Source organism: Amblyomma americanum, chromosome 6 (genome assembly GCF_052857255.1).
Source record: "Amblyomma americanum isolate KBUSLIRL-KWMA chromosome 6, ASM5285725v1, whole genome shotgun sequence".
Lineage (NCBI taxonomy): Eukaryota > Metazoa > Arthropoda > Arachnida > Ixodida > Ixodidae > Amblyomma > Amblyomma americanum.
The window spans coordinates 198,119,831-198,139,070 of NC_135502.1; the positions used below are offsets into that span (position 1 = coordinate 198,119,831).

At 48.0% G+C, this 19,240-nt stretch overlaps 1 protein-coding gene across 1 annotated transcript; it reads right to left on the reverse strand.

The window, feature by feature from the left end:
- Positions 1-5,122: 5,122 nt before the first annotated feature.
- On the reverse strand, positions 5,123-18,917 carry LOC144095680 (uncharacterized). Its single transcript, XM_077629344.1, has 6 exons — positions 18,761-18,917; positions 17,983-18,075; positions 16,738-16,817; positions 15,877-16,692; positions 14,675-14,834; positions 5,123-5,211 (listed from the first exon to the last, which is right to left on the reverse strand). The coding sequence occupies exons 1-6, from the start codon at positions 18,915-18,917 to the stop codon at positions 5,123-5,125; spliced, it is 1,395 nt and encodes a 464-aa protein (XP_077485470.1).
- Positions 18,918-19,240: the final 323 nt, after the last annotated feature.

Sequence of the window (19,240 nt, forward strand, 5' to 3'; positions counted from 1 at the left end):
CGAAGATTCTACATCTAAGCTGTCGACTTGGAGATTGACCGATGACGTATCTCGGGACACCATTTCGGTTGAATCGGGGAGCAAATCTGCCTCTGATGCGATGTGAAGTCCTTCAGCGGGGTTGTTCACCTCTTCATTGGCGGATATGGGCACAAGCTGCGTTCTGTCTCTAGGTGGCTTTCGGTTCCTTGGAGCAACTGGAAGCAGGAGGATGTACAAACCAATGATCAAACTGAGCACTATGTAAAGGAAAAATGCGGGAATCACGGGATATGGAAAATCAAGATAAAGAGCAAAGCGAAAACAAGGCATGACCAGCGTCTCGGCATTTTATTTTTCAGTCTTTAGTTTTGCACAAAAAATTCTAAGGGTAGGGGCCAAAAGGTGCACATAAGTACTTCACTTGTTCCCCGCTCCCTGTATTAATTACAATGCCGTCTTGGTTAATTCCATTTGTATTAATTAGAGAAGGCGACCGATTCTGCCTTTTCAAGTAAGAATGGGTGAAGTGGGCGTTTGAGATGAAGGCTGCTGCGTGAGCCGATCGACAGTAGAATTGAATAAGTGGGAGGCTTCTTGATGAGCGTGCGAGAAGACATGCATGCATGCACACATAACCTGTTAAAGGCGAAATAAGTGACCCATACCGGGCAAGCGGCTCAAATGCCACCACTTTTTTTAGTAACGAATGTATGCACTTATACAGAATCAGGCAGCGAATCAAACGGGAAATACCTACCCCTGAATGAGAAAACCGTTGGTACAGCATTAGGTTTCAGCTTTTTCCATCCATCTGCCCGGTTTTGCTCAAAACATGATTCTTCAAAGTGAGCCTGCATGAAAAATTTTTTTTGCTAATATAAATGCCTTATTCCCCGAAAAATAAGATTAAATTACGATAAATCAAGAAAATCAAACAAACGCACGCCGGCACGCATATGGGCTCACATCCGCACACATTTACAAAATAGAGATGTACTTCACACTACTCCGTTTTTTTTTATTTCCATGCGCTACTTCCATGACATATAAGCTAGAATAAATGTCATGAATAACAATTTTCGCACTGAACAAAAGTATAAAAGATCTGAATTTGATGCAATGTGGACAAACACAAGCCTAAAACGCGTCCCATGCTATTCTGCACTCCGGGATTCCCTTTTCATACTGCTATACAGGTATGCGCCTGCCAAAATTAAGCGGGCAGCGAGGGCTTTTTGTGAAGTAAGCGTGATGCACTGCTGCTCAAGATTCGTGGCTGACAAAGATCGTAATAATTTTAGAAGGCTGAGCCTTATTGCCACGTGAAATGAACGGAAACGTAAATGCGCCAGAGGTTCCATATCGCCCCCCAAGCTCTAAGAGACTACGACCGTTTGCAGCGATCAAATATCAGAAACCTGCAAAAGCATGACATGACGCCTCCGACAGGAACACGAAATCGTAAATATGGTCATCAGAAACAGACTCAAAGACAAGCTGACACGAGCCTCGAAATAAATTTAGCACTGCTGAGAAGTCGGGTACTTACGCTGCATATGCAAGAGTAGTTCGTCGGCTGCCACTTGTCCCGCTTCACTTTCACAGTCCATAGAAGACGTCGTTTTTTGTCTCTAGGAAACGAAAACATTCTCCAGCCATTTTTAGCGCTGTTAGTGCACTGGGGAACGCAGCACCCAGGCATTCTGCAAAAAGACTGTGAAGAATGCCGCTTTCCGTGTCTAGCGTGGGCAGTCGACGGGACGCGGGAGCGGAATGCAAGAAAATGGCAGCGGCGCCTCCCGAGAACCGGTTTTGGCGGCGGCGACCCCTTCAAAGAGTGGCTCCACCCTCAGCGGAGAGCGGGCGCGCATCGAGGCACCCTAAACTAACCGAAACCACCGCGACACACGCGCACAGCACTTGTACACAACAGCTGGTGTGGGGCGGCCAGCTGTTTTAAGCGTCCGAGGTAGCACTAGCGGAGCGTTCCGTCACTGCCTAACACTACCTGGCGCAGAACAGAGGGGACGTCAGGCCCGTCTGTTCGAGAAAAGCACACAAGCTCACCATTGTTCGCTCACGGGTGCGCGCACTGCCCTGCGGCCACAACAGCGTCTTGAGCGAGTCTGGTAGGATGCCCAGCGCCCTGTAGGCCGCGAGCATATCACGACGAGCGTCAGCGAACGCGGTGCAGCGAAGTAGCAGATGTTCCAGTGTCTCCACTGCACCGCATCTAACACACACTTCGCTCGTCGCTAGTCCGTGGCGCACCCGTCGGTCCCCAGGCCACACGCAGCCGATGCGCGCGCGGAGGATCATTGCGCGTTGCGCCCGCGAGAGGGCGCGGCAGCCGTTGATGCTTGGAATGCGCTCACCTCCCGCGATGCGTGGGTCGGGGTGCTGCTGTCGGAGATGATCATGGATGACCGCTCGCACGTCCTCCAGCGCTAGCGGGGGATCGCTCGGAGGTAGTTGATGTGCGGCGGTCGCAAGTTCGTCGGCCTCCTCGTTTCCCGCGATGCCGCAGTGACCGGGCACCCACTGCACGCGCACAACACATCCTTGCTGTGCAAGGCGCTCGATGTTTGCGCGAATGCCGCGCACTAGGGGGGTACCGCGGCCGATGCACTGTAGGCGGGTGAGGGCGGTGCGGGAGTCGCAGAGCAGAGCACTCCTGGGTGGCGGAGGTGCGATGGAGAGCAGCAGGTCCAGGCCCAGGTTTATCCCCATCAGCTCCGCCGTGGTAGAGGATCCCAGGAAGTTGGCGTGGGTCTGGCTGTGCAGTCGCAGGGCTGGGATTGTAGCCGCCGCTGCGATGGAGCGGCTGTCGCGGACCACTGAGCCGTCTGTGTACACGAGGACATGGCCCTGAAGATCCTCGTGAATGACGGCTCTGGTCAGCTGCTGCACAGCGCAGAGGGGCGTGCTCCGCTTTCCCGCGATGCCGACGATCTCGCGCTCTATCTCCGAGGCAGCAGGCCATGGCTGGCAGGGGCCGTAGGGGGGGGGGGGGGGGGGGGGGCGGCTTCTGTGAGGCGCTCGTAGTCCAAAAGCGCCGCACCCATTTGCGAGCGTGGGTGCGTGCGCATTCGTTGCAATAGCGGGCCGCCGTCCGGTGCGCGATGCAAACGATCAATGTGGTGCAGTGCCCTGCGCGCCGCTTGGAGCTGAAGCGGCCATGCTCCTGCCTCGGCCAGTGTTGCGGCGCACTGCGAGTCCTTCGGCAGGCCGAGGCACACGCGCAGGGACTTGCAGTGCTGGAGTTCAAGCTTCCTCCAGCACGGTTTGCGCACCGAGACGAGCGGCAACGCGTAGAGTGCCGCCCCCAATGCTGCGGCGTTGTATAGTCGCAGCGCGGCTTGCTGGCTGATGCCATGGCCTCGAGCGGTGAGCTTGTGTACGGCGGCGGTGATCCTCTTCATCTGCAAACAGGCCTTGGTCGCCGCGGGGCGGAAGGAGAGGCGCCAGTCGATGTCCAAGCCAAGGTACCGCACCGATTTGCGCCAAGGAATCGGAGTCCCGCCCAGCGACAGTGGCGCAGGGCGCGAGCGCGAAACGCAAGCCATGGCTACCGCTTTGCCCGCGCACAGCGACAGACCTATGAGCAGTCTTTGCAAAAGCAAAAAAACTCAAGGGTACTTCTATCAGTATATCTGATGATTACTGCGATAATGTACGAAAGAAACGAAAAATTCTCTGGGAATACGCGAAAGCACATTGTGATGAATCAGATCGTCCGGTCATCAGATATGATACTTTATGCCTGAAGGATGGAAAGTATGTATACGATGAAAAGTGTGTGAAGCGGGTCACGTGACTTAAAGCTGATAACTGTCGCTTGTCTTTCTTGGTAGTTAATTGCCGTAGCATTAAAAACAAAAAAGATGAATTACTGGGTCTCGTTGAACTGACGAAGCCGTCCGTCGTTCTTGGATGTGAGTCATGGCTACATGGTGATATTGCTGATAGTGAAGTGTTTCCAAGAAATTACTGCAGCTATAGGAAAGATCGCTGCACGCATGGTGGGGGTGTTTTCATCCTGGTAGATGAAACAGTTAATTCCCAGAAACTTGATATTGACGTTGGAACTAGTGAGGCTGTTTGGGTCAAAATACGTTTAGGAAATGGTAAATCTATTGCTGTGTGTTCATTTTACCGACCACCGGGAAGTGCATCCGTCACCTTAAGTGACGTTTCAAAAGCTGTCGAATCAGTTAAGCATGACTACATGGCCATCGGAGGTGACTTTAATCGGCCTGAAATTGATTGGTCCCATTTAGGCATTGTATCAAGTAGCGGTAATAAGGAGACTAAAGCGATGCTTAATATTTGCGCCTCTTTCGCTTTGACGCAAATCGTGACTCAACCAACCCGTGGGAACAACGTTCTAGATCTTTTCTTGACTAGCATTCCTGAGGCTGTGCACCCTCCTGTAATCTTGCCCGGGATCAGTGATCACAGTTCAGTCCTGTGCGAAATGGAGCTGGATTACGTCAGAGTTAGTGACGGCGGGCGGCGTCGCATATATAGCTATGGTAAAGCACGTGTCAGTGATATCTGCGCTGCTCTCGTATCCTACTTTCATGTGTTGGAAACGCTGTCTGAAACGATGTCAGTTCACGAGTTGTGGAAAATTTTCAAAGAAAAAATTTTAGAGTTACGTGAAATGTACGTTCCTAGTTGGATCTTGACGTCACGACGAAGCAAAAGCAAGCCTTGGTTTAACAAAACTCCGCGCAGGTTCATATACAAAAGACAGGCTGCTTACAGGGCGTATAGAAGGAATCCTTCTATACAGAACAATGAAAAATTAAAATATACAACAAACGCAGCAAAGGTAGCCGTTAAACAAGCAAAAGACTTATTTTTTTCTTCTTTTCATTTGCGCATAAAAGAGTGCCCTAAAGAATTTTGGCAGTTCATGAAAAGAAACGGCAAGGATCAAGTATCGATTCCATCTCTTGTACATGAAGGTTCCATTATCGACGAGAGTATCGATAAAGCTGAGTGCTTCAACGAGTTTTTTCTTCTGTATTCTCTGCTTCTTCCAACACCTCTCACGTCGAGCTCAATTTTGGTCGAGTTAATTCTGATCACATGCGTGGTGTCGAGTTTAATCAAACAGGAATTGAGTTGATACTCAAAGGGCTGAATGCTGCCAGTGCTCCTGGTCCTGACGATCTACCAACTGCTCTTTTCCGTGCATGTGCGTGTGAGTTGTCTGCATATCTGAGAGTCATTTACACAAAATCCTTAGAGGAAGGAGCGCTGCCTTCTGACTGGAAGTTAGCCAATGTAGTTCCTGTACACAAATCTGGCCCTCTAAATGTTGTTTCCAACTATCGTCCCATCTCTTTGACGAGTATTGCTTGTAAACTTTTGGAACATGTGTTTTTCACTAGCATTATTAATCATATGAATACGCATTCCTTACTAAGCAATCAGCAGCATGGTTTTCGTAAGGGCCTTTCTTGTGTAACACAGTTGACTGAACTAATTCATGATCTGACAAGTGCACTTGATGAAGGGTTGTCTGTAGATTGCGTCTTCTTGGATTTCAAGAAGGCATTTGATGTTGTTCCTCATTCTTTTTTGCTTGAAATGTTGTCGTGGTATAACATTGATGAGAGAATGATTGACTGGATACAAGATTACTTGCACTTAAGGAAACAAAGAGTGGTTATTAATGAAAAATTATAAAGCGAATGCATTATATCTTCTGGTGTACCTCAAGGATCAGTGCTCGGACCTTTGTTAATTTTGATCTTTATGAATGACATTTGCTCTAATATCTCTTCTCATATTCGTCTGTTTGCAGATGACTGCGCATTGTATAGGGTCGTTGATAGTCCGAATGACTGTGTGCAGTTACAGAATGATTTGAACAGGGTGTCTTATTGGTGTAAGAAATGGGGTATGTTTATTAACTTGCGAAAATCTGTGTATATGCCAGTCACAAAAAAGAAAAAGCCCCATGAATTCTCTTATACAATTAATGGAACACAACTTTCCTCAGTATCAGAATACAAATATCTCGGCGTATTCATAACCTCCAACCTAAGCTGGAGACACGTCGACTATGTAACAGGAAAGGCCTGTTGCGTTCTTGTTTTTTTAAGGCGTAACACCAAGCAATTCCCTTTAGAAACAAAAGAGTTACTTTTTATGACAAACGTTCGCTCGGTTCTCGAATATGCCTGCGCAGTATGGGACCCTTGGCATAAAACGGATATAGATAAACTTGAGAGGGTACAAAACTTGGGTATCCGATATGTCTTTAACAACTATACCAGGAGCTTTAGCGTTTCACGTGCAAAAAACTCGCTGGGATTGAAGACGCTTGAAAAACGTTGATATTGTTTGAGGTTACAATTTTTTCATAGTATTTACTATTCCAGTACTGGCATAAACCGTGACCTGTACACCCATTCACCAAACTATATTTCGCTACGTCGTGACCATCGCTTAAAAGTTAGGGAAATTAACTGTAAATCAGAGATGTACAAATATGCTTTTTTCCCTAGGTCTATAAGATATTGGAACCGGCTCTCTGAGGAGGTGGTATTAATTACGTCAGGTGATTTATTCTCTTCATCTCTGTGAATGCTGTTTTTAGGCTGTATTACTGTTGCATCATGGTTGCATTGTATGTGCTGCACTTTGTTGCCTTTCTTTTCGTTTGTATGATGTGTTTTTTCCCCCCACTGTAATGCCACTTGTGGCGCTGTGGGCATTACAATAAACAAAAAATAAACAAAGAATTGCGACAACAGACCAGCTCACAGAAATCGTGTGGAACGTGTTCCACAACTCTTTTTCCTAGTCCACAAGACGCCCTCCTATGGATGGAAAGTTTATGGTACTGGGTGAAATAACTGCTGATGCCATGCAAGCAGCAGAGGGCTCTGAGTCTGGGGCCCAAGTTTTGCTTGGAGCCTGGTATGAAAACTATTGAAATGCTAGCCATTGCACGGAATGTGTCGAGTAGAACTCCGGTTGAGGACAGGACCCGATGGCCGTCGGAATGCGTTGATGCTGTTGCTAGTAGTGGCCGGACAAGTGGGCAGCGCAATCAGTAGCGCTCTTTACTGAAATATCTGTGTGACAATAGCTGGCGCGTTTTGGAGTCTGATAAGGAAGGGTTCATTGTCGTACTCTCTGAAAATCAGTTTGCTATTATGGCTCGTGAAGCAGTGTAAAGAATTGCGACAACAGACCAGCTCACAGAAATCCTGTGGAACGTGTTCCGCAACTCTTTTTCCTAGTCCACAAGACGTCCTCCTATGGATGGAAAGCTTATGGTACTGGGTGAAATAACTGCTGATGCCATGCAAGCAGCAGAGGACTCTGAGTCTGGGGCCCAAGTTTTGCTTGCAGCCTGGTATGAAAACTATTGAAATGCTAGCCATTGCACAGAATGTGTCGAGTAGGGCTCCGGCTGAGGACAGGACCCGATGCCCGTCGGAATGCGTTGATGCTGTTGCTAGTAGTGGTCGGACAAGTGGGCAGCGCAATTAGCAGCGCTCTTTACTGAAATATCTGTGTGACAATAGCTGGCGCGTTTTGGAGTCTGGTAAGGAAGGGTTCATTGTCGTACTCTCTGAAAATCTGTTTGCTATTAAGGCTCGTGAAGCAGTGCTAAAGAACTTTCAAGAGGGTTAAAAGGAACCCAACGAGGTGGAAGCACAATGCTGAACAATTATTGCAGAGGTTCAGCCTTTATGCATGGCTAAAAACTGGATAAAAGCTGGAGTCTCAGTGTTGGAAATTTACTTTTCAGCAAAGACTCATAAGCCTGGTCTAACATTCATAGCCATCGTTTTAGAGCACGACTCATGGAAATTCATTGGGTTTTCTACCTATCTAAAGATTTGTCCTGACTACTGGTAGCGGACCCTTCCCAGATACAAAACTCAGAATCTGTGACAAAGTTCTTCATGGATAATGGACCTGCATTACTAACATGCCTCAGCGTGGATGTGGTTGATATGTATTATTCACTCCCACATAGCCAGCTCGTGAAGTATGTAAGACGGTATATTTAGGACAACAATGACGATTGCCAGTTTCAAAATAGCTGCGGAATCACAACTGTCTATCTTTTACAATTGCTGTCGTTTTACGTCGGCAACTCTAAAGTCGTGTGGGACGATAAAATTTTCATGCAAAAGTCCGGTGTGTGCCCCAATTCTCAGCAACATTTTCTTAAGCCAGGTTGATAAGATGATTGAATGTGATCTAGTTGCAACTGTTTCATGCATTTTACGTTGTGTAGAAGATATTAAAGTGATTGCTGAGTCCCTGAAGGATGAATACGTGACGAGGGTCTTTGAAGCTTTTGGAAGGAATAGTTCTGGACTAAAATTCACCCTTGAAGTCCCGTAAGAAGATGCCTTGCAGTTCTTTGATTTCAAACTGACAGTCCATGCGACCCATATTTGTTGGCAGTACTCCCCTAGAAGCGGAAAGCTGCTATAGAACTGTAAGTCCTTTCGTCTGGGCTGGTAAAAGCAGGGATAGTTAGAAGTTGTTTAAACATGACAGTGAAGAGGTCCCCTCTTCATCAAATGGGCGGTATCCTGGAAACACAAGTTAAGAGGTGCAAAGAAGCGGGGCACCCAGACTCCGTTCTTGTGTCCAGTGCGAACAAAGTTATCCGTACATTGAAGTCATCGGAGCGTGATAGGGAACGGCGAGGGGCGTTAAAAGAACGCAAGCAAGTGGTGGTCATACCATATGTGCGTGCTCTATCAAAGACATTGAAGAAAGTGGGTGCTAAGCACGGTGTTCTTTTCCCCCTAACAAACTAGAAAAATAGGCGCGGCAATGCAAAGGAACGATGAAGGACGCACGAGGAACAGATGTCATGCTAATCATCTAAATGGATATGTTCTATGTAGATGAGTGTGGTGCATCAAATTCCTCTTTATTGTGGTCGTAAGTACGTAGGTCAGACTGGCCGATCTTTTAATAAGGTTAATGGAGCATGCTAACTCATTACAAAAGATGGAAACTAATCTAGCCAAGCTCTGTTTAATCCGGGGAATGTAGTCCGTTTTTTTGTAGACACAGAGGTGATGTATCGACATACAGTCACACACGGGAACTGGCTGAGGCGTTCTGTATTATTAGGAAGAACGAAGGGTGTGTCCGTGCACCATCTGCAACGATATGAGCCAAGGAAATGAGCCTACTACACAATAGATAAAGCCTGTGTGTACGCACCTTTGATGTGTGGGGACTTTATCCGTAATAGACCCTTCTGGGTGTGATTCTTTGATTGACGATGCGCATGTGCGTAGATATTTGGAATGTATAAATTGATGCGTGTTTTTTCTAATAAAACATAGCTCTAAGTTCAGCACAGTCTTTGCGCCACTTCTCGACCTTGTTCTCATTGTGTTACGCTGTTGCAAAATTATGAGGCAGTAGCTACTTGCCGAAGCTTCCGTTGTTGACCAAAAATTTAGAACTTCCAAATATACAACTGATTTTGCAGAAAAAGACCGGCTGGGTGACAAATGACTACAGCAAGTGCACTACCATTGGTGTTAGCAATACAAAAACAACCAACAACAGCTTCCTCAAAATTGCATGAATGTTATCATAGGTCGTTCGAGACAACCAAGCCTATTTAAAGAGAGATACTGTCATGAATAAAATTATTATTTTCAAGATTTTCAGAGTGAACTTATAAGCCGATTGCTAGCATGCCTGAAAAATTAGTGGCAGCGACATTCGCACCACAGTCCCTTGGTGTGAGATTATGAAATCTCGATGGCGATCAATCTTTCCGCATAGAAGCAGCATGAACTCGTTTGAATTTATATAGAGAATCTCCAAAGTGCTCGTGGGAGAGCTGTATTACAGTCCAGATGTACGGCTACTATACTTCGTTTCACACATAGCTGTCAACGCTGCCAGAGCTAGTGCGCCTGCTCGCGCAAACTGCGTCTGCGTCCGAAAAGTACTTCGCCCTACAACAAAAGTGAACACAAGCAAATGTCGTTGCAACCGATCTTAAGTCCTGCGAATTGCCATCTCCTGGACTTCTGTGTACCTCTTGCCACATTTCCATCCTCCAGCTAGCCGAGACATTGAGAAGTAATAATGCCATTTCGGTCTGATACACAGCTGGTAGGGCTCATCGCCCTACCTCCATCGTCGTCTAAAAAAGCAGTTCACACTGAGTGAAAATTATGGCCAGAAGGTCCGCGCACTGAGCGCCTTACAGCTTCGGCATTTTTTTTTTCAGTGGTACCACTTTGTTTTACACCACTTTGTTTTCGTCCGAACACTCACAGAGGCTTCGAGAAGGACGAATGACATGTGGCGGAGTAATATGGTTTCGTCGATGCACTACTTCCAGAGCCTTCGCAGTGTTGCCGGTTATGCATGAAACGAAGTACAGCTGCCCTAGACGTATGTATTCTGTCCGGTCTCCACACCTCACCACACAGCCTGAACTCTTAGTTCGTACCCAAACCATGAAATATTGCTTGAGTCCCACTATTCTGTTTTAAGTGTTGAAATCATCAACCATGTGCGCCAATCCTTTCCCAAGTTCTCAGCAGGGCAATGTCAAAAGCAGTTCAGGGATTACTAAGGTGCCCACCATCAATATATATATATACAAAACTTGCATGTTTTGGGGGGCTCGCCCCGCGTCCCTTTTGGTTGGCTTTCCCCAGTTGACTTAACTAACAAGAGAGTGCGCCGGCGTCGCTGCGCGAGAAACGGCTTGCTACGCGCGCGCGTGGAACACAGCATCACTCTCTTCGGCTGGGGAACGCCGTCGGGATCGGACGTATCCCTCGCGGCGCACCGCTCTACGCCCGCGGGGCGAGGCCTCGTGGGGCGGATCGTTCACCCGCAATTCGTCCCGTCCGGCCTTGGAGTATCCCCTGCCCTAGCGTGGGCGAACATTCGCTCGTAACCTTGCTGATGAGTCGGAGGACCCCGATTCCTTAGCGTGTCTTGTTGCTAGCTGCCGTTATTGTTGCTGTAAGAATAAATGCATAGCTTGTGTCAGCGAGAGTGTCGTTCCTTTGTTCCTTCAGAGCAAGGCCCGCCATTGTCGGCGTGCGCTCCGTAGAGTACGCGATTACGGAGTGGGATCCGGGTGGTTTGAACAGTGTCAGCCTCGATTAAATGGTGCAAAACGTATTTATCTCCCCTATTAAAATCCCACATCTGGCAGCCCAACGTGGGGCCTGCTCTTGGAACATTTGATGACCGTCTGTTCGGTTCAAGGAAAGCTCTTTGTCTGGAATTGGCAAGGGCTAGGCCTAGTGAGAATTTTGATCGCTAGGGCCTGCGGCATGCTTTCTTGAGTGCGAGGTGTGTTGCGCTGCAGCATGTTTGAACTTTTGGACGTGCTCAGCACGTTTTTCATGAAGTTTTCCCTGGAGTTTTTTCATGAGAACCACTTGGTCCGCATAGAGGGAGCGTGAGGCCTAGCGCCCGCGGGGTTGCCGAGCTCGAAACGAGTGAGTACGGAAGCCGCGTGGGAGGCCCGTGTTTTCTGTATATTTTTTTTTCTCTCCTGTCTCTTTTTCGACTCTGGGAGTCGCGGCTCCGGGTGGCCTGAGGCCACGGGTGCCGCTACGAGCTCGCTGGTATTGCAGCTTGGCACCTGGCGCTCCGACACCGTGCGATACTATGGGCGCCAACCGCTCAGAAGCTACTTCGTGCAGTGAGCGGGGTAGGACGACCCCACAGTAGGACGACCCCACATAACCCGTTTCGGGTCTTTGTTTTTTTTTCACGGTCGTTGTTAGAGTGGTAGTTAGGCCTAAAACATTTCGGAGCTGCTTGCACCACGTTTCGTAGCTGCTTGCACGACCACCGGACCGTGTTGTAGAGGGAGGAGCACTTTGCATCCCAATCGTTTCGCATTGGACACACACACCTTACACACAACTTTTTACTGACAAAACAAGACAAACCTCTTTGCGAAATGTGCGGCGCTGTACTCACTGTAAACCACATTTTAATTTCATGTAGAAAACTGGAACAACTAAGAAAAAAATATTTTACAACACTCTACAATGAATACATCCCATTACACCCCAAGTTGCTTTTAGGTGATCAAGCACTGGTTGATCTTTCAAGCATTTTTAAGTTTCTTAATGAAGCCAATGTTTTAAACAAACTCTAGGTATAAAAAGTGTAACATTTAACAAGAACCTAACCTTGTGTTTGGCGCATCATAGCCATAGTTGCTTTTGCGCCATTAAAATCAATATAACTAACTAACTAACGTTTTTGTAACCTCGCACGAACTGAGCAGACTCGTTCAACTCAAGAAAGGGCTTTGTTCATTCGAACTTTGCGTTTGCACAGCCGTCCGATCCGTCTTGCTATAGCGAGTTAAGCATTGTGTCACGAGGCCCTTGCGCACGCCGTTTTCTTTCCAGTGGCCTACGTTAAGGGCACGCCGAGAGCGTTTCTGCGATCTTGAAGATCCGGTGAAGCGACCGAGGCTTGCTGTCCGGTGCACACCGTCCCGCTGCTGCCTGCTGCGACGGGGCGGCCTGTATCCTGTTCGCCGCATCCATCCGGGGCACCCGTGGCGAGGCCAATCAGCAGTCACCCCCGCTGCTGTTACCCTGGCTACTACTGCAGAATCCTGGCCTGCAGTTTCCAACTAGCCTTCTTTTCGCGGGCCTGCGAACACGTGGTCTATGGTCCATGCGTGGTCTATTGTCCAGGAACACACTGGACAGTTTTGATGCAGATTGCTGGTCACTGGCCAAAGTCAAAAGATGAAAAGACGTTTCGGGAGCTCTACGGCTCCCTTGTTCACTATGAAGCAATCGGCGCACGGATTCGTCCTTTTGTAGCACCCAGTAGCGTTTTTAATGATTTAGCATAGATAGGATGTAGAGTTCCGTCGTTCCTGTTTAATGTGTTAGACGATGTCTGTATGATAAGGGACTCAAGATTCTGCCGTGCTGATGTGTTCTTTTCTGTTGTCAATATCTTTACTTGATCCCAGTTAATCTCGTGGCCGGATTCTTGCACATGCTCTGCGATGGCGTTAGATGCTGCTTTCCGGTTTCGGACGTCGTTCTGGTGCTCTCTCAGGCGTCTCCTGAAGTCCTTTGTTTCACCGATATATATGATGAGCAATCGGCGCAGTCTATCTCATATACAACACCTGGAAATCTTTCACGAGGGAGCTTGTCCTTCACATTCACCAGTTCTGTTCGCACCTTGCCAGCGGGGACGTGCGCGATGTTGACGCCATCTTTGCGGAAAATACGTGCAAGCGCTTCGCTATATCCCGCCACGTATGGGACAGCAGCTCGTTTTTCTTTTGTTTTTTCTGTGCTCTCGCGTTCTTCGGAGGTAGGCTGATTCGCTGTCATTCTTCTTTCGGTGTTCCTGATGAAGGAAAGAGGGTAGCCGTTTCTTCGAAGATCCGACTCTATTCTTTTCATTTCGCTCTTTAGATCGGCATCTTGACTGCAGACCTGTCTGGCACGGTTGATCAGGGAGACAACCACAGACCGTTTGTGAGCGACTGGGTGCACAGAACTGAAATTTAAATATCTTCCAGTGTGCGTAGGTTTGCGGTAAACATTAAATACGAGGCCAGTCGGAGTACGGGTTACCGTGGTGTCCAGGAATGGGAGGCAGCCGTCGGTTTCTTCCTCAAGAGTGAACTTGATTGAGGGTTCAATGGAGTTCAGGTGGTCTAGAAAAGTTTTAGCTGTGCGTACGCAAAGCGCTACGGCGCTGCGTGCGTTACAGTGTCCGCTCCGATAGCTGGCCGAGCCGTAGCGTCCCTCAGCAGGGTGCCTCGATGCGCGCCCGCTCTCCGTTTAGGGTGAGGACAACCGCGTCTGCTAGCGCGGCCGCCATTACCTTGCACCGTGGGTCGCGAGGCGCGCGTTTGCTGCGTGACGCGCCTAGATAGAGATGGCCCCGCTTGCAGTGGGAGCTTGAATTGGACTTTACCTTTGGTAATCATTCCTTTTCTAGTTTAGATGAAGAGTAAGAGTAAAGATTCGTTGATGCTTTCGCTACTTGAGACAATTAGCGAAATTATGGCGGGTATCTTTGCTTTGGATGGGCAACTGCTCGCCGTCGTTGTCATACCTGCGCCGTGAACTTGCTATTATTGCGCTTGCGTGTGGATATAGCGGAAAGAAAGTGAAGTACGCCAAATGAACAGCTGCATGTTCAAGTACGAACGCATGGCATGCTTATGTCCACTTGCAGTATTATGCATGGTGGCAAACTGTGTCATGCATACACTATGCAATCAAAACATAAAGACAGGCGCACGCAAGAACGATTATTTAATACCTTAAAGCACAGATACAATATCTACAAAATGATTACGAACGACGATTCACTGCAAGTATAACGCAGCTTATGATTCTTGCGCTTAAGTTTCTCTCGCGCTTATGTGCATGCGCACGAAAAGTTCACACTCACTACAACGTCTTTAAGGAAGACTGGCACGAGCACAAGTTTTGCTTCCGTGACCACCAGCACGTGTGGCTGGGTAGTGACGTAGATGGATGCGTAGCCGCAGTCGTACGTGTGTAGGTGGCTATCAACATTTTGCTTATTGCTTCCTTGTGATTTGCGCATGTGTTTAGGCATGGGCGGTCTACCTTCGTAAAGTATTTTGTGAGAGATTTCAGCGGGGACTTCATCGTGTGTATTTTGTTCTTACACCATGCGACAGCGCCTGTGAAGTATTCCTCGTAGTTCTTGAGAGTGCGGATCACTTCACTGCTCGGATAAATCAAGTTCCGTCCATCACTCACATACTCCTTGAGAACTGTCAAAGCGGCATATTCACTGCTTACAGTTCCGATGAGGGCATCTTTGCACTGGGAGCAAGATACGGACTTTAAGATGCTTTTCAGGATGAAACCTCCAAGGTAATATAAAATGGAACATTCCGTTGACGTCAGCTCATCAATAAACAAAATCTCAGAGTCGGCTATTTCTTCAGGCAAATTTTCTGAGCACTGCTTCTTTGCTTGAGAAAAGAGGTCGACGAGGTACTCTTGATCATCAAGCTCATAGCTTGTTGTTCACGGTGTATGCAGAAACTGGCTCACACTCACAAGCCTCAGAGCGCATTTTAAATGATACGCCATCGGCACTGGCTTCATTAGGCGTACAACCGAAAAAAGATTTTCGAGGCAGTCTTGAAGCAGCCTGCTTGTTAAGAAAAACTCGTAGCGTTCACTGCCCAGGAAAACTTCTTGGAGGCGAAGGACAACTGTCGTGGAAATAAGCAGGCCAGCTTGGGATGGTTTCCATTGAGAGGTGGCGCCCATGTTCATCCCTTGTATTGTTTCTGCTGCCAGGCGCAAGGTTTTCAGAGCAGAGTAATATTTCTTCATGTTTCGGTGGCTTAAAGCTAAAGTGGGATGGCGTGATGACATGAGGGCATACCACTTTGACACCAGATCCAAGAACCACGCTGTTGTTTCGGCAGATGGGTCAAGCAGGCCTTTCACCAAAAATCGGATAGCCGGTGCAGCTTCTCTGAAGAATTGAAGAGCTACCCCGAACTTCATTTTTGTAAAGTGGCCGGAGCTGACACGAATCTTCGATAGGGCAGGGACTACTTTAAGTTCCCTCTCTGCGTCATAGTCCACCACTGCCTGGACATGCTCCAGTTTCACGTTAGGTGATGGGAGGTTGTTTTCGAGCACGGTGGCATCGCTCAGTGTTGGAGCTTAAAAGTTGCCCTCCTAGGTTTTTCAACACATGTGCTGCATCAGCAGTGAAAAAAGCTCTACCGTCTAAACATGGATGCGGTATTGAGCACACTGTGGTAGAATTTCTGTGGCTTGAAAATCCTAATTCTCGCCACATCGCTCGATTCGCTGATCCCATGTCACATGTGAGAGCACGGACTCTGTGGGAGATCTGGCCATAGCGCTGGACGATGTCGAGCACATAGTCTTTGAGCAGGGCACCTTCCACGTGTTGGCCAGTGAATTCATAGCCGATGACCTGCTTCCACTGCTGATTGATTCCTCCCAACATGAATACCAAAGCGTGATTGGCGGGCTCCTCTGGCTCCGAAGGAAGTGTTATACTTCCAAGGAGGGCATCTTCACCTCGGTCCAGTTCAAACGCTGTAGCAATTTCCATCTCGTCTAGAAACAGCGCGCAGTCTTTTTCCACGTTTTCCATAGTTTCAGCCTTGCACTTCATGACGTCAAAAACTTCTTGAAGAATTCCTGGAAGGAACTTCAGTCCCTGGATCTTCCGTGCTAACGTACTGCTGGACGGAAGAGGGTAACCCAACTTCCTCAATGTCTCATATCCGGTCGTTCCGCAAACAAACTTAATTTGCAACCCTTGCTTAACAGTCTCCGCAGACCACGTGTGACCCTGGGTGCTATTTTTAGAAAGAGCGGAAATTTGGTCTGCATTCAAGAACCGTGTATTTTTTGCGAAATTATCAGCCTTGCTTTCATGCTTTTGAACTTGCTTTTCGAGATTTTGGATTGTGTTCTTAGCAATTGTGTGATGTTCTTGAAGCGTGGCGTATTTTCTTTCCATGTCAACCAACTGCTTTTTCAGCTCAGCAGAATCCGTTTGTGTCTCACTAGCTGTGGGTGTTTCATCGGTCGAGCTTGGACTTCCGACATTCAAAGATTCCACATCTGAGCGGTTGACTTGGAGGTTGACCGATGACGTATCTTGTGGTACCATGTGAGTTGACTCGGCGAGGAAATCTGCCTCTGACGCGGTGTGGAATCATAATGCGGGGTTTTTCACCTCTTCATTGACGGATGTGGGCACAGGCTGCGTTCTGTCTCTAGGTGGTTTTCGCTTCCTTGGAGCAACTGGAAGCAGAAAGATGTACAAACCAATGATCAGACTGCGCATTATGTAATGGGAAAATGCGGGAATCATGGAATATGGAAAATCAAGACAAAGAGCAAAGCGAAAACAAGGCGTGACCAGCGTCTCGGCATTTTTTTTTCAGTTTTTAGTTTCCACACGAAAAAATCTAAGGGTTGGGGACAAAAGATGCACATAGGTACTGACTTGTTCCCCGCTCCCTGAATCATTTTGTGTCGCCTTGGTTAATTACATTTGTATTAAAAAAAGAAGGCGACCGATTCTGCCTTTTCAAGTGGAAATGGGTTAAGTGGGTGAGTTAAACTTTCCTGCCCTCCTACTGATGGGAACGGCGGTTAGCAGTACGAAGAGCCCTTCAGGTCTTCGTCCGGCGACACGTTGCCGGTTGGGGCAGCAATTCCAACTTCTTACGACAAAACTTAATTATTAAAAACGGCACTGACATAAAAAGGCAGGTGAGCAAAAGGCTGATAAAAAAGGCTGTTAAAAAACGGCCGAGCTTGAGACTCGGCGCGCTCGTCCCAAGACGTTGTTTCCCACTTGTTTTAACCCCTTTGATAATTGGGCGGAGCTTGAGTAATTTAGCTCTCGCCCAATTTTAACCAACCGCAGTGCAGTGGCACGGTATGTGCAAGTGGGCGGAGCCCAGGGCTTGCCGATCCGAGCCCAGTGGAATGCGCAGCTTGCTGCACGCGCATTCGATCCACCGATTGCCACGCATCGGGACAGAAAGGATTAGTGCCGCAGCTCACCCTAAGCGCGGGCGTCACGCCTCGACGTACATTTCTAGATCCCCCCCCCCCCCCCCGGGCATGACTGCTCCTGGTAACAGGTGTGGGAGGGGGGGGGGGGTCCCATCGGCCCTGTGGGCTTCCACTTAACAGGGTGTTTGAGATGAAGATTGTTGCGTAGGCCGATCGACAGTAGAATTGAATAAGTGGAAGGTTTCTTCTCCATAAGAACTTGAGAAGCAGAATGGATACATACATTCATGAACACATAACGTGTTAAAAGCGAAATAAGTCACCCATGCCGGGCCAGCGACTCAAATGCCATTCAGATGTTTCCGAGCGACCACCACTTTGTTTGCAACGAATGTATGCACTTATACAGAATCAGGCAGTGAATCGAATGGGAAACACCTACCCCTGAACGGGAGAACCATTGGTACTGCATTCGGCTTCAGCTTCTTCCATCCATCTGCCCGGTTTTGTTCAAAACAGGATTCTTCAAAGTGAGCTTGGACGAAAAAATTTTGTTGCTAATTTAAATGCTTTATTCCCCGACAAATAAGATTAAATTACTATAAAGAAAATCAAACAAACGCACATCAGCACGCATATAGGCTCACATCCGCACACATGCGCAAAATAGAGATTACTTCACACTCATTCTTTTTTGTTTTCATTTCCATGAGCTACTTCCGTGACATATGATAAGCTAGAATAAATGACTTGAATAACATAGTGCGAACAAGAGTATAAAAGATCTGAATTTGATGCAACGCGGAGAAACACAAGCTTAACGCGTCGTATGCTTTTTTGCACTCCGGGATTCACTTTTCGCACTGCTATATGCGCCTGTCAAATTAAGCGGGCAGCGATGACTTTTTGTGAAGGAAGCGTGATGCACTGCTGTTCAAGCTTCGTGGCTGAGAAAGATCGTAATATTATTGCAAGGCTGGGCCTTATTTCGTGATGCGAAGTGAACGGAGGCGTAAATGCGCAGGAGGTTCCATATCGCCTCAAGCTCTAATTAAGAGACTACGTCCGTTTGCAGCGATCAAATATCAAAAGGCTGAAAAAGCATGATATGGCGCCTCCGACAGGAACACAGAATCGCACGTCTGGTTATCAGAAAGAGTCACACAGAGAAGCTGACATGAGCCCCAAAATAAATTCAGCACTGCAGAGAAGTCCGGTACTTCCGCTGCATATGCAGGAGTAGTTCGTCGGCTGCCACTTGTCCCGCTTCACTTTCACAGTCCATAGAAGACGTCGTCTTTGGTCTCTAGGAAACGAAAACATCCTCCAGCCATTTTTAGCTCTGTTATTGCACTGGGGAACGCAGCACCCAGGCATTCTGCGAAGAGACTGTATGAAGAATGCCGCTTTCCGTGTCTAGCGTGGGAGTCGGCGGGACGGCGGGAGCGGAATGCAAGAAAATGGCGGCGGCGCATCCCGATAACCGGTTTTGGCGGCGACGACCCCTTCAAAGTGAAGCGTTTGCGGGTCGGTAGGCTTGAAACGCTGATTGGTAAAACAATGTGACGTCACATTTGTAACTTCATGGTCACGTGACTTTTAATGACGTCATGTCCGGTTGGGGACAGACACGTTTTCCCTAGGTTTTTCTCGGAATTCCCCCCCCCCCCCCCCCGTTTTTGACAACGCGCGCGGGACAA

What these genes read in the sequence shown, in the direction of transcription:
- LOC144095680 (XM_077629344.1), bottom strand. Translation starts at nt 18,917, where the DNA reads ATGCCTGGGTGCTGCGTTCCCCAGTGCAATAACAGAGCTAAAAATGGC. An exon ending in ATGAAGAGGTGAAAAACCCC is followed by an intron (nt 16,693 to 16,737) that starts GCATTATGATTC and finishes TTCCTCGCCGAG; the next exon opens with TCAACTCACATGGTACCACA. An exon ending in CACAGGCGCTGTCGCATGGT is followed by an intron (nt 5,212 to 14,674) that starts GTAAGAACAAAA and finishes AATGACTCTCAG; the next exon opens with ATATGCAGACAACTCACACG.